We start from the raw sequence: 14,422 nt of genomic DNA, 5'->3' as shown, positions 1-14,422 counted from the left end.
GAAACTATTCAAAAAATACTATTATTAACATGGGCATTTTATTAATAACATTTATAATATTCCTTGCACAGAAATATATTCATATGGATAAAAAAATTTATGTAGGATTGTCGTAAATGTCGTAAACACTGTGGTGGCTAGAGGGTGAATGGCACAGTTCCTGCCTTTAAAGAACTTTTAATTAGGAGAGAAAGAAAGCTTGTTCCGGCATAAAATTTTACATAAGATGTGTATACATCTTATCCCCTTTGTTTGAAAGTTTCAGAAAATGGTACTACTTCTGGAGATTAATACTGCTTGAAAGGGGGAGGGTGGCTAAGGTTCAGGAAGAAATTGCGCATTTGTGCTATTTTCTATAAACGTCTAATGCTCAAATCACTGCAATCCAGTATCGGTGGTTTCTGTATCATGCAGCATAATCGCTGTGGCCTCTGCTAATGTAAGGGATGGTGGTATTGTATGTGCTGACGGTGTGTTATCTTATTATCCTTACCCCTGTGGGACTGGGAGATTAAAGACGTTAGACTAATTCAGAAATGGGGAAAATCAGAGGTCTCAGCAGGCCCATACGCTGGCCTGGTTCTACAACAGAGGAATCCTCATGGCTGAAAGGCTCCGTTTGCAGCCTAAGAAAGGGGCGATCAGTATCAGGTTATTCCACGTAGCATATTCTTTCTTCTGATGTTTAATTCTGCATTTTCCAGGATTCTTTTTCTCATTAATGGAAATATTTAACAGAGGTGACATTTTAACCCTCAAGCACATTGCTTTTCTGAACTGTAGTTTAAGATCAGTGGTTTACGGATTTTTCCCCCACTAAAAATGCTTGATTTTCATCATTAAATTAATGCATTCTTAATATTGTTATTTATGACAGGATTTTCTTCCCTACTGATGACCATTATAACTTACCTTGTGGTTATTTTTAGAGGGAGAGCGGAAGGAACTCCTCTGTCACACCTTATGTGCTATTTTAGAAAGTGCTTGTTGTAGCGACTCTGGACCGTACTGCTTGGCTTCATGGCTAAGAGGAAAGACGGCGGAGGAGGCTGCTGGTCTCCCTGGGGGTCCTGCGCAGTCCAGCTGCCAAGTGGACCATTCTTGTAAGATACACTTTGATTTCCTGAAGTAATGTCTTGTATGTGTGTTTAAATAAAACTGTTGAAAATTTTAAAGGAAAAAACTTTAAACATTTTATAAGGTCTCTTTTTCAGCCTAAGGTTAATTCATGAGCTTTGTTAGTATTTTTCATTTCCCTTTTGATTATTGTAATTAACTAGAGGATATTACATTTTGTATTTTTTCTTTCATTTTTGGAAAAAACAGGAAATGCATCTCTAAAAATAAACTTAGGTAAAAGTTCTAGTTAATTTCTGCTTGATGACAATCTCTTTTGAGCTTTGGAACTCTCATTTAGAAAGCTTAAATAACATGTTTCTATATTCTTTCATTTCAAATACCTTAATGTTTTCTGTGGTATTGGGGAAAAAGGAGTTGTTGTTTTTTTTAACATTAGAAAATGTCTTAAATATCTTTAGTTGTTTCCTAAAGTAAAGAAGGGGACATTTTTCTTCACTACATGTTTCTTTTCCTCCTGAACTTTGTGGACATGGTTACTATGGATGAATTATTTTAAGATAGTTTTAATTATGAGTATTAATTTTGCATTCATTTAAGTTTTTCATACTTTGAAGATTTCTCTCTAAGATAAATTAAATAACAGCTGTTCTCATTCACAAGAATTCTGTGGTCTTTAGTATTTGAAAATTCTTACATAGTTGACCTAAAAACTGCCAGAATGAGCTAGTAAAATGGAGACTTCTGATGGTACAGAAACTAGATAAAAAGAGTTGCTTTTCTGGTTTTCTTTGCAGGAATTAACTTGCCAGTAGGTTGCTTTTGATAATTGGTAGTTCCAGGTGCTTATATTGAATAAGTGACTTAATCTACCTGTGGTGCAATCCATTAACTATCATCTCTGCGGAACTTGTTTTTAGAGAAACTAGACACCCAGTTTCTAGAAAGTAGATTTCAGTTGCTTGAGATGCACGCCTGGCTTTCCCGGTGGGATTGTCTGTGAGGCATATTGCCTCCTTGAGCTGAACCATCTCTGTGATGTCAGCGCCTTCTCTGTCTCACCTTTGCAGTTACAGTGGCAGATTCTACTAATAGTGCATTTGCAAGGAATAATTTTTAAAATTTAAACAGTTGAATGGCATTTCTTTTTCAGGCCTTTCAAAGAGAATTTAATATATTTTTAGAGTTGATAATGACAGTTGAAGAAAACAAGTGGAAAGTATTCACAAGGTTGATAGTCAAAAAATGTGTCATTGGCACTGGTTTTAAAACACTTCACAGGTTTTACTGGGTTGCATGTAAGCATGGTTAATAGTGTTGTTTAAGATACTAAAATTTTAATAGGAATAGTTGAACTAGTTAGAAGTTGTTTTAAGGAATATGCGCTTAAAACTGGTCTGCGTATTAACATGGAAGATCTTTTCTTGTAACATTTTTCATTAGTATCTTAGTATACTGTGTGCTCCCTGGGATGTGCTGTACATTTCTATGTTGATAGGTTAAATCGCTTTAGGTTAAATGGCCTCATGATTCATTAACTTTGGCACTTCAGTAATTAATTTAGGTGGGCATATATATTGAATTCCCCTCCAAAAAACATAGTTTAGTAATTTTCCAATTTACTTTGTCTCATTTTAAAAATGGACATGAAATGAAACTATATTTTATATTCGTTTTTAATGTGGTATAAATTTGAAAAGTTTTGGTAACTGAAAATTTGAAGATTCACCTTAGATGTTGACAATGAAATGAACTTATATTAAAATTTTTATTCCATATAACAATCTGTTTTACCTGTTCCTTCCTTTATTCCCAGCTATGTTCTTTTCTTCATGTTATATCTTTCCACCATTCTGCCTGCTAAGCTTTTTATTTTGCTTGCCTCTTTTCTCTAAATTACTATCTTGATGTCAACTTTCATAGTATATACCCAGTAAAATGATTTAGATAATCAGGCACTGCAGAACAATTACAGTTTGGAAAAGATTAGGTAGAATTTTTATTTTATCCTGAAATTTTAAACATGAACTGTTTTCCTCCTTGTCAGTATTACATTCTGTACAAATGTTAATTTCATTGGCTTGTGTGGTGTGTAGTTTTGGCTTTTGGTAATGCACACTTGTTTGCAGTAGTGAATATTCAGGTTCAATTTCAGTTTGTTTCCCACACACAAATCAAAAGATTATTTAAATTAATCCTTTTGGACTTTTAAAGATTTAAAACAGTAATTTGAAACGTTTGAAAATTAAAACTGGACTTTGGAAGGGTAGAATAATGTGACATTTTACATTGTAAATCAAAATTTTAATTTTGATTTCATAACGAATCAATTCAGTTCTCTAGTGAGAATTAATATTTGAAAGTACTAAGATTTACTTTATAAATTATATATGAAATTGTTCATTGTGATAAACGAGAGTAGGCATTTTGATCCGTGTAGGATATCTTTAAAGACTTCATCGTTGGGGAGCCACGACTATCTGGGTTCGGGTCTCAGCTCTGCTGTTTGTTGCTTTGTGCTCTTGGGAGGATTCTTCTCTGGGCTTCAGGATCCTCCTCTGTAAAATGGGATAATAGTGTTGTTTGAGGATTAAATGAGGTTAAGGCCCGTAGAGCACTTAGAAAGGGGCCTGGCACTTAGAAAAGTGTTCAGTAAGCTTTACCTTTGATTTCTTAAACATTTATAATTGTACTGTATTAATAAACGTAATCGAAATACGTTACTGAAAACTTCCCAACAGTTATACAAATAAACGCGGAAACAAACTTAAAGCTGTCGTTGAACCTGTGTACTTTCAAAGTGCTCTGCCTTTTTATATATATCTGTTTAATAATTAAGCATCAAGCCTAAAGATTTTATATTATGTAGGAGGAAGGTTAGCTATGAGGATTTTACTTGGCACTATGAATTGAAAGATTATTTAAAGTGCAGGACACATTACAACTATGTGTGAAGCACTGTGATTGTCAATAATTTCTCATATTTTAATGATTTCGGCACAACTGAATTAAAAAAGAAATGTTTATTAATTAATCACCCTTCTCCAGTCTCAGTATTAAATCCATTTTAGTTATAATTATGGTAACTAAGATGTTGAAATATAAATTTATGTTACAGTAAAGTTGAAAATGAACTGAGAATTTTAAGGGAGTAAGGAAAGAGGGAGACTTCTAACTGCTTGAAAGTATTTGCAGCCTGCTGTGTGTATCTTGTGTCGTTTATTTGCCGTGTGTAGTGCTGAAAAGTGTCTTTTACGTATAGCTGCCTTGGCTGTCGAAGAGCTTGGCTTTGAGCGATTTCATGCATTAATTCAGTAAGTAACACTGGAACATTTAAAATACTTACCTTGTGGACACATTGCCATTTTAAGTCTGTTCATACTGTGGAAAGGTAGTTAGATTTGTATGCTTGAAGATTAATTCGTTTTCAGATTTCAAAAAAAGAATAATTTGTAAATGTGCACTTAAAATATTCTGATTCCCAAATTAACTATGGAAATATACCCTTTCATAACATTAAAAGCTTTTTCATCATTATAATGAAAAAATCATTTTAGCTTAATGTTTCTGTCTGAGTGAATATAAAGATTTCTAGCGTGATAAATATTTGCATTATTATTTATTGTTTGCCAAAATATGCTTTCTATAATTTTCATTAAAAGTGCCATATTTTCATCAGAGTATTTAAATTTTTTGTTATAAAATAAAAGGTAAGGATAGCTATATCGATAGAATTACGGGTGGCATTTGATTTGAAATATAACATTATGTTAAAAAAAGCCACAAATGTACACCTTATCTTTGGTGTTCAGATATTTGTTAAATAACCTTCAGGCTTTAGAAAGTCAAGTTTTCTTTGTTCTTAACCATATCCTAGAAGAGGGCCACCTCATTCCTTAAATAACTGTATGATCATTGAAGAAGTTGTTGATGCCAGATAGTTCACCTGAGAGATGAAGAGGTCCCTACTACGTAGGCATTCTACTTTAATGGTATCTATTATAGATAGGGACAGTTGTCAGCAGTAGCTTTTGCCTTTAATGGCTAAATTTGTATTTTAAAATTTGATACACTTACAAAAATCTCCTGTTTGTATGTATGCATTTTAATGTAGAAGACAATTAAAAATTTTTCCTATTTATGAATGTAGTCAGTCTCATCATGGTGTTAATACTTAATTCTTTTCCCCCTCCCCAGAAAAAGATCATTCAGAAGTTTATCAGAATTAAAAGATGCTGTCTTCGACCAGTATTCAGTGTGGGGAAGCAAATTTGGAGTATTGCTTTTTCTGTATTCTGTGTTACTGACAAAGGTTTGTTCAAGAAGATACTTCTTCTGTTTTTTATTAGTTTGAATTTAGTATTTTTCCTGAGGCGAAGAGAAATTTTATTCTTCATGTTGTTTCTAAATCTCAGAATTAAAATCTCTTATGCTGATAATGAAGAATTGACTTCTCTTTCTTCACTTAGCTGTTACTTAACCACTTTCCAGCTTTCACCCATGATCTTCTGGACTGCAGAGATTATCAGTAATGTTCTAATTATGAAGAACAGTCAGTTCTTTGGAATTTTATTTTCTTTGATATTAGCAGTGTCTGGCACTTGACCCCTTAACCCCTTCTGGAAGCTCTTTCTAAACCCCACTCCCTTCTTAACTTACCTGATACATCACTAGTTCTCTTTGTGTAATGCCTCGTAATTACATTTTTGCTTATAGCTTCATTTCCATCTTTTCCTGTTGTTTACCTCTTTTATTCTCTCAGCTTACCTTTATGTGGTTAATTCCAACATGTACACTTCCAGTCCTACCCTTTTCCCCAAGTGCCAACCTCACATCTCTAGCAGCCTGTTAAGTCTCAGTTATCCTGCTAGATTTGCCGTATCTGAAATCAGACTTCATTCATTTGACAAATGTTTATTGGGCATTGACGCTGTGCTAGGAACTAAACTTATAATATGGGATACAGTTTTTTAAAATCATTCCTCTTCAGTGTTGTAAACAAACAAAAAAAAGTGGACACATTAATAGTTACTTCCATCATGGCAGTGTGTTTTGGTGTTTAGTTGTTTGTTGCATGCACAAAGCAGGGTGGGAAATAGGAGAAGGAATGCCAAAGTTCATTTGGTGAAGTCAAGGGCAGACCTTATATTGTAGGGATCATTTGATGGATGAGGAGAAGTTTTTTGGATGGAATAGCTGTGGGAGGATATTCCAAGCTGTGGGAACTGCAAGTATAAAGGCATACGATTATGCCTTTATAATTGGGGATATAACACACATTTGGGAAACTCTAAGTAGTTCAGTATTAGTGTAGCATAATATACCAGAAAGGCAATTGTGGAAGATGAGACTGGGCATTTACGTAGAAAAGACTCAGAATATGAAGATCCTTGTATACTGTGCAGAAATACTTAAGATTTCCTTTCATGTGGCCAAACTTAGAACAAAACAAAAATTGTGAACAATGGGGTAACGAGATCTTTTGGTTGATAAAAGATTCTTTAAATTGGTATCAGAGTTGTACTGGAGGGGGTTGGTGTGTGGGGTACAAGACTAGAGTCAGGAAAAAATGGAAAAGTAGTTACTGAAATAGGTGAACCTAAGCCAGAGCAGTGACCATGGAAAAGAAAAGGAGCATGTTTAGAAGCATGTTTTAAACGTAGAAATTTTTAACACATTTAGGAGAATATTTAAGAGAAAGAACTTAGAGTACTTGGTAGTTCGTTAGCAGTGGGGAATGGCAGTGATGGAGGTATCTAAGATGACTGGTTTCTTGTGAGTTCGTCGTGACCGTTCAGTATTCTCCCAGTTTTTTATGCTCAAAAATTTTGATACCTCCTCTGTCTCTTGTCCTTTACAGCCAATAAAACCATCATGTCTAGTTGTTCTTCCTTGAGCTGGTCTTTAAAATGATGAGCCCTCTCTCCCCAGTGATTATGTCATTTGTTCATATTATTCATCATGGCTGTATCATAGTCTGTTTTGTATAGTTGTTTACAAAGAAGGCCAGTGCAAGATCTCACACTTGTTTGTATCCTTCTATAATATTTACACAATCATTACTATTTTGATTATTGATTATCATCTCTTTAATTCTTAGAAATGGCCTGTTATCAGATAGAACCAATGGTTAAAGTTAGGCGAATAGCACAATGAATGGCAGTTTATCTTTGTCATTTTGGAATTGATGGAGTTAAAATGCCTAGTTCTTCTTGTACTTATCCAGTATCTAGACTTCAGGGATTTGGATGCTCTTTTGGGGGATTAAAAATATCTGAAAATTGGCTTTCAGGAAAATAGGAATCTTCCTGCCCTCAGTCTACATTTTATTTTGTCAGTGCACGTTTGAATTACCAATATGTAAGAACACACAATCAGAAGCAAACCTTCCGTTTTCTTATGTACCAGATATACCTTTTGTGTATTTAAATTCATATCTTTATCAGCATTCATATGTGTATGTATTTAGTACCAATAAGTTTTTTTAGTGATCTAAGAAAATACATCAGACGCCTTAGCAGGAATATTAGGTTTGAATACAGTTTCACCTGAAGTTAAGTGAGTATTAACTTTCGGATACAATAATTTTCTTCTCCCTCCTCTTGAAGCTTAAACATTCTTTTTCTCTCTCTACCCCTTTAACCCACATACCAACATTGGATCTGTTACCTGTGTTCTTATGTAGAGCCCATGGAAGAAAATAAAAGATTCTTGACTGACTACTACTCACCATTATCATCTCAAATGCACCCCCCATTTCAGATCTGGGTAATTCTTTGGGAGAAAAGTTAATTAAGTAATTGTGTTTTATTAATTTATAGTATAAATTGATCAGTTTTTAAACTGCCATAATTTTCATTTTTAGTTTTTAAAATAAGCCAATGAATTCTTGGTTTCTTTAGGGCATTGAAAACATAAAAAATGAAATTGAAGATTCAAGTGAACCTTTGATAGATCCTGTGTATGGACATGGCAGGTAATTAACTAAAATCTATTATTTCCTCATAGAGACTTTTGTTTTTAGGGACCTGACCTAAGATAAAACACTACTGGGTCAAATAATTTTGTCTGTCAGTGCTAACAGCATAAAGTCTATGAACTTGAGCAGTCTTATGCTTTATGCAGTGTTTGCTTTAGGTATGAAGTGTTAATTTCCACTTTAGGTTTATGTGTGCATTGGATTTATTATAGGAAATATTTTGTTTTAAGATGACACTGGGGATATTTTAACAAATTCTGCTTGATATTCTGTTCATGAAATTTTCTAATAGATGAAATTTACTCATTTCGACTTAGAAATAAGTATACCCTTATTTGTAAATGCTTTCTTGCTTGGGTGAAAAAAATTTTTTATTTATTTTTCTCTGAGAATACCCTCCCTCTCAAGCTCTTTATAGCTATTTCTAGTAAAATTAATAACACAGTGATCGATTGTTAACTCACTCTAAAACATAAGTCCTTTTCTTTAGATCTTTCTGCCTCAGAGGTTAAAATTCACGTATCTTCCATCAAACACAAATTTTACAATTACATATGTATTTTTTAAGACGATTATAAATATTTAGTGAAGTGTTAGTCTAAGTATCATTGTTTTTCATCCATTTAAATACGATGTCTTGGATAAAGTTGTTAAGTTTATTATGCACATGTAGAACAATAGATACTATTGCGGTGATACAGCAAGTGACACATTTAGCAAGGTGGTTGGTTGTTCAGCAAAGTACATAAAATGAGAACTATAAGGTTTCTCTCTAACTTGGTTTTCTAAACAATATAATTGAATGTAAAAAGTCATTATTTTATGCCTTACCTTAGGAATCATTTGTTTTGAAAATTAGTGTATTCGTATTTTAATTACTTTTTAATTTTTATTAATAGCCAAAGTTTAATTAACCTCCTTCTAACGGGACACGCAGTTTCTAACGTATGGGACGGTGATAGAGAATGCTCAGGAATGAGTAAGTATGTTCTTCATTGTGTTTATCTTGTTTATGATTAATATTTCACTAGAATACAGTTGATGGTTAATTAATCTGTTTAGTGGCTCTGCGTTACTTAGAGGTTAAGATAAATGCTTTGTTATAGGAGAATCCCTTACAGTTTTCAAGGTGCTGTAACGTGAAGAGCGTAGACTTTGGAGGCAGACAAACTTTGGTTCAAATCCCAAGTGTATGACTTGAGTCAAGTTACTTCTCAAGCCTTTAGTTTTCTCTAGTATAAAACTAGGATTGTAGGACTAACTTCTTTAGAAAAGGTAATAAATAGTCCTCTTAATATACGTAAAGTTAGTACATATTTATCCAGTGGTATCTGTGAGTATGGAACACTATTGCATTTTGCTTGAAATTGAGAATTACAAGTATTGTGATTTGAAATATTTGCTTTAAGAGGCTAGTGGTTTTTTTCCTGTATTACTTTTAATGTTCGTAATTTCCTTTAAAATGTGGGGCACATTTAAGGTTATCTGAGCATTTTAAACCACCATCGCCTCCATTTCTGGCCTTCGTCATTTCTTGCCTGTAGCTTCATGTTGTTGCCAGGGATGTTGGCATGAAACCCCTTTGGCCAGGCCATCCAGTAGGCAGGGCTGACGCACAGCCCCAAAGAGATTCCCTTTGGTTTGTTCTTACTCAGTCAGCCTGCTTTCATTTCTGCTGAATAACTGCCGTGTACCTCCTCTTGAAGTATGTGGTACAGACAGAAAGCATCATGGCTCCTATGGTTCACAGGGAAATTTATTTTTTCTTCTATAATTAGATAAAACTGTCACCAAATGACAGAAGCAAAGATTATGATTGAGAAAATAATAGTTACTGCTTTTTGCTCCCATTTAAATGAGTGAATCTTGATCTTAAATTTGAAGTTCTCTCAAATTTTAGAAAGACACAAAGTTAATTAACAGAAACATGAAAGAATATTAAGGGGAAAAAAATCAGTAAAAATTAATGAATTTCAAAATTAAAAAGCACCTTAACACAATCCAACCCTTAATTTTACTGTTTAAGAAATTTAAGAGCTACCCTTCCTTCCTACATTAGATAATATATGCAAAATTATCTGAGTGATGAGGTTAGAATGAGAACCTAATTTAGGTGATTTCTGGTAAAGGTCAAAATTTAAGCAGTAAAATTCACTGACAAAAAAAGTAGCCAGGGGAATTCCCTGGCGGTCCAGTGGTTCGGACTCTGTGTTCTCACTGCCGAGAGCCCAGGTTCAATCCCTGGTCCAGGAACTAAGATCCCACAAGCCACACAATGTGGCCAAAAAAAAAAAAAAAAAAAAAAAAAAAGTAGCCAGGTTATCTTGCTCTATTTTTTTTTTTTTTTTTGGTAATTGAGCCCATCCTATTCTTGAGCCCTCATTCTGATTGATAGCTGAAAGTATTTAATCCTGCTGGTTAAAGGCATGTCAGTCTCTCAAGTCTGCCATAGGCTCTTCTTCATGCTGTGTACTTCCTTTACAGGATATTGATCAATTATTCCAGTTTAGCTTCTTGATGTGTACTAATTCATCCTTTTCTGTTTCTTGAAATATTAGCTTTCAAAGCTGTTGTCTTGCTGTGGATTTTTTTAAAAGTATAGTTTAAATCTCAAAACTAAGCAATGACTTTGAAATAATTATCTTGGAAAAGAAAATAGGCAGGGTATATTTCTTGCATTTTCCCTTAATCGTTAGGAATGTTGACTTAAGGTTGAATCTGTTTTCAGTCACCAAACTTAAAATAAAAATCCATACATTCATTCAGCATTTATTGGATATTTTTCTGACAACATGGGAGGAGGTTGTGATATATGTAATATACAAAGAAAAATTATAATTAAAGAGTTACTAGTTTTATAAATCTTTAGGCAAGCTGCTTTACTTCTCTTGGCTAGTAGGGAGGTAATATCTTCCTCAAAGGGTTGTTAGATTGTAAAGACTAAGATTAAATTTCTAAAATGCCTCAACTGGCCCATGGGAAGAACTTGGCTTTCCCTCAAAAGAGGAAAACAAGAACATGCACACAAATAACTATAATGTGAGGTAAAATGAAGCATGTTGAAATAAAGTGTTACAGAATTCAGGGGAAGGAGAAAACCTTTGGGATAGGTGGAGAGCCATAAAGTAAGAGTTACCCTTTTAATGGGGCCACGTGGAATGAGAGAGAGGGAAAAATATAGGTTGTGTCTACAGGGACAGGGAGACAGATGAGTCTGATTAGAGCAGTGTATCTTAATCCTGACTCTGCGTTATCACTCAGGGTGCCTAAGAGTAAGTCAGTGCTCAGGCCCCAGCTGAGAGTAAATAAACAAATTAGAATTCCTAGGTAGTGGGGTCTGGACATGGATCATTTTAAAATTACCCCTAGATGGTTTTAATGTGCAGCCAGTTTTGAGGAGACAAGAGCATTGGCTTCTGTGAAGGAGACAGTGGGGGGGAAGATCATAAACGTAGGGCTGGGTAAGAACCCAGAGGATCTTGATTGGAAGAAGTTTAAACATTAGCTGGCAAACATTAGGAAGACAGTCATTGAAGGCATTTAAACAGAGCAATAACGTAAGACACAAGACAAGAACACTCATCTGTCAGCTTGTAGAATGCATTGGAATGGGATGGGATGACAAGTCGAAAGCTACAGCACATAGTCAAGACAGCTGGGAGGTAACGAGATGCAATAGGCACGGCAAAGGAAGAGAAACAGAGCCGCTAGGATTTGGGTACTTGTGCTAAGCAGTATGTTTTGGATATGTATCTTCTCAACCTCAATATATACAGGTAAGAAAACTGAGGCTCACATAATTTAGTAATTTGCCCAGTGTCCAACGGCAGGCATACACAGCTTTTGACCACAGCCAAGGCCTGCGCTCAGTCCCCCGTAGCACATTCTCCTCCTGGACCACTCTTCCTCTGTGAAAGAGCCTACAGGAAAGTAGAATTTGTAGAATTCAGCTATGAACTAGACAGATGAGGGTAAGGTACAAATAACCAATAGGTTTTCAAATAAAGTTTATGAATAAATGAACACGTGAAAGAAACATCATGGGAAGTCAGCTTTAAGTCACTGTGTATGTTTTGGTGACAGAAAACAATCCTTTTCCTCAAGTATTTCATTTTCTTTCAAGAGCAGTTACAACTGTCTTAACGACTGTTAAGAATGCCCATTATGCAGCAGTGACAAACAGTATTTTAACAATGCCAAGCTCTGTTCTTAGTATTTAATGACTGTCTTTTTTTTTTTTTTTTTCCCATTTTCTCACTTCGTTCTTATAACTACTCTATGAAGGTCATAGAATAAAGGAAAGTAAGGCACCAAATTGAGTATCTTGCTTCATCCATACGGTTTAGTAAACAGCAGAGCTGGGATTTCAACCACAGTAGTCTGGTTCCCGCAACCAGCATACTTAATCATCATGATATACAGCCTCTTACACTATACGTAACAGAGTCTTCAGTGTGAAAATAAATATGTAGGATGATGTGGACGAAGTTTATTTTATTAAGTTTCAGAGTAGCCCTGAGAGGTAGTTATTTGCCTCATTTATAGAGAGAAGCTGAGATTGAGAATTTAATCCAAAGATTTTTGTCCATGATACAGAGTTAGTGAATGAGCTGTGCTGTATCTCAATCAAGGTGAATGAGGGCTAGGAGTAGGCTATGAATTTAGCAATTAAAAGAGCAATTTAGATGCTACCAGAAAACTCCTAGAGCTAATCAATGAATTTGGTAAAGTAGCAGGATACAAAATTAATGCACAGAAATCTCTTGCATTTCTATACACTAATGACGAAAAATCTGAAAGTGAAATTAAGAAAACACTCCCGTTTACCATTGCAACAAAAAGAATAAAATATCTAGGAATAAACCTACCTAAGGAGACAAAAGACCTGTATGCAGAAAATTATAAGACACTGATGAAAGAAATTAAAGATGATACAAATAGATGGAAAGATATACCATGTTCCTGGATTGGAAGAATCAACATTGTGAAAATGACTCTACTACCCAAAGCAATCTACAGATTCAATGCAATCCCTATCAGACTACCACTGGCATTTTTCACAGAACTAGAACAAAAAATTTCACAATTTGTATGGAAACACAAAAGACCCCGAATAGCCAAAGCAATCTTGAGAACGAAAAATGGAGCTGGGGGAATCAGGCTCCCTGACTTCAGACTATATTACAAAGCTACAGTAATCAAGACAGTTTGGTACTGGCACAAAAACAGAAATATTGATCAATCGAACAGGATAGAAAGTCCAGAGATAAACCCACACACATATGGTCACCTTATCTTTGATAAAGGAGGCAAGCATATACAGTGGAGAAAAGACAGCCTCTTCAATAAGTGGTGCTGGGAAAATTGGACAGATACATGTAAAAGTATGAAATTAGAACACTCCCTGACACCATGCACAAAAATAAACTCAAAATGGATTAAAGACCTAAGTGTAAGACCAGACACTATCAAACTCTTAGAGGAAAACATAGGCAGAACACTCTATGACATACACCACAGCAAGATTCTTTTTGACCCAGCTCCCAGAGAAATGGAAATAAGAACACAAATAAACAAATGGGACCTAATGAAACTTAAAAGCTTTTGCACAGCAAAGGAAACCATAAACAAGACCAAAAGACAACCATCAGAATGGGAGAAAATATTTGCAAATGAAGCAACTGACAAAGGATTAATCTCCAAGATTTACAAGCAGCTCATGCAGCTCAATAACAAAAAAACGAACAACCCAATCCAAAAATGGGCAGAAGACCTAAATAGACATTTCTCCAAAGAAGATATACAGATGGCCTACAGACACATGAAAGAATGCTCAACATCATTAATCATTAGAGAAATGCAAATCAAAACTACAATGAGATATCATCTCACACCGGTCAGAATGGCCATCATCAAAAAATCTAGAAACAATAAATGCTGGAGAGGGTGTGGAGGAAAGGGAACTCTCTTGCACTGTTGGTGGGAATGTAAATTGATACAGCCACTATGGAGAACAGTATGGAGGTTCCTTAAAAAACTACAAATAGAACTACCATACGATCCAGCAATCCCACTACTGGGCATATACCCTGAGAAAACCATAGTTCAAAAAGAGTCATGTACCAAAATGTTCATTGCAGCTCTATTTACAATAGCCAGGACATGGAAGCAACCTAAATGTCCATCGACAGATGAATGGATAAAGAAGATGTGGCACATATATACAATGGAATATTACTCAGCCATAAAAAGAAATGAAATGGAGGTATTTGTAATGAGGTGGATGGAGTTAGAGTCTGTCATACAGAGTGAAGTAAGTCAGAAAGAGAAAAACAAATACATTATGCTAACACATATATACGGAAT

At 34.8% G+C, this 14,422-nt stretch overlaps 1 protein-coding gene across 8 annotated transcripts in view; it reads left to right on the top strand.

The window, feature by feature from the left end:
- MINDY3 (MINDY lysine 48 deubiquitinase 3) overlaps positions 1-14,422 on the top strand; it is a 93,139-nt gene that overhangs the window by 16,965 nt on the left and 61,752 nt on the right. For 4 of the 8 annotated variants that reach the window (XR_014242624.1, XM_082385472.1, XM_082385470.1 and 1 more), the window contains exons 4-8: positions 930-1,103; positions 4,340-4,391; positions 5,275-5,389; positions 7,980-8,053; positions 8,956-9,035. Coding sequence is in view for 7 of the 8 variants with exons in the window: in XM_082385472.1 (XP_082241598.1) it covers positions 930-1,103; positions 4,340-4,391; positions 5,275-5,389; positions 7,980-8,053; positions 8,956-9,035 (495 nt within the window). In the remaining variant the exon portion in view is untranslated. Of the gene's footprint in view, positions 1-929; positions 1,104-4,313; positions 4,392-5,274; positions 5,390-7,979; positions 8,054-8,955; positions 9,036-14,422 lie in introns of all 8 variants that reach the window. The other 4 variants (XM_082385471.1, XM_082385475.1, XM_082385474.1 and 1 more) reach the window with 4 other exon arrangements.

This window comes from Balaenoptera borealis (genome assembly GCF_965194805.1).
Source record: "Balaenoptera borealis genome assembly, chromosome: 3".
Classification (NCBI taxonomy): domain Eukaryota; kingdom Metazoa; phylum Chordata; class Mammalia; order Artiodactyla; family Balaenopteridae; genus Balaenoptera; species Balaenoptera borealis.
Note: the sequence above shows the minus strand (reverse complement) of the source record. Positions and strands in the feature narration are given on the sequence as shown.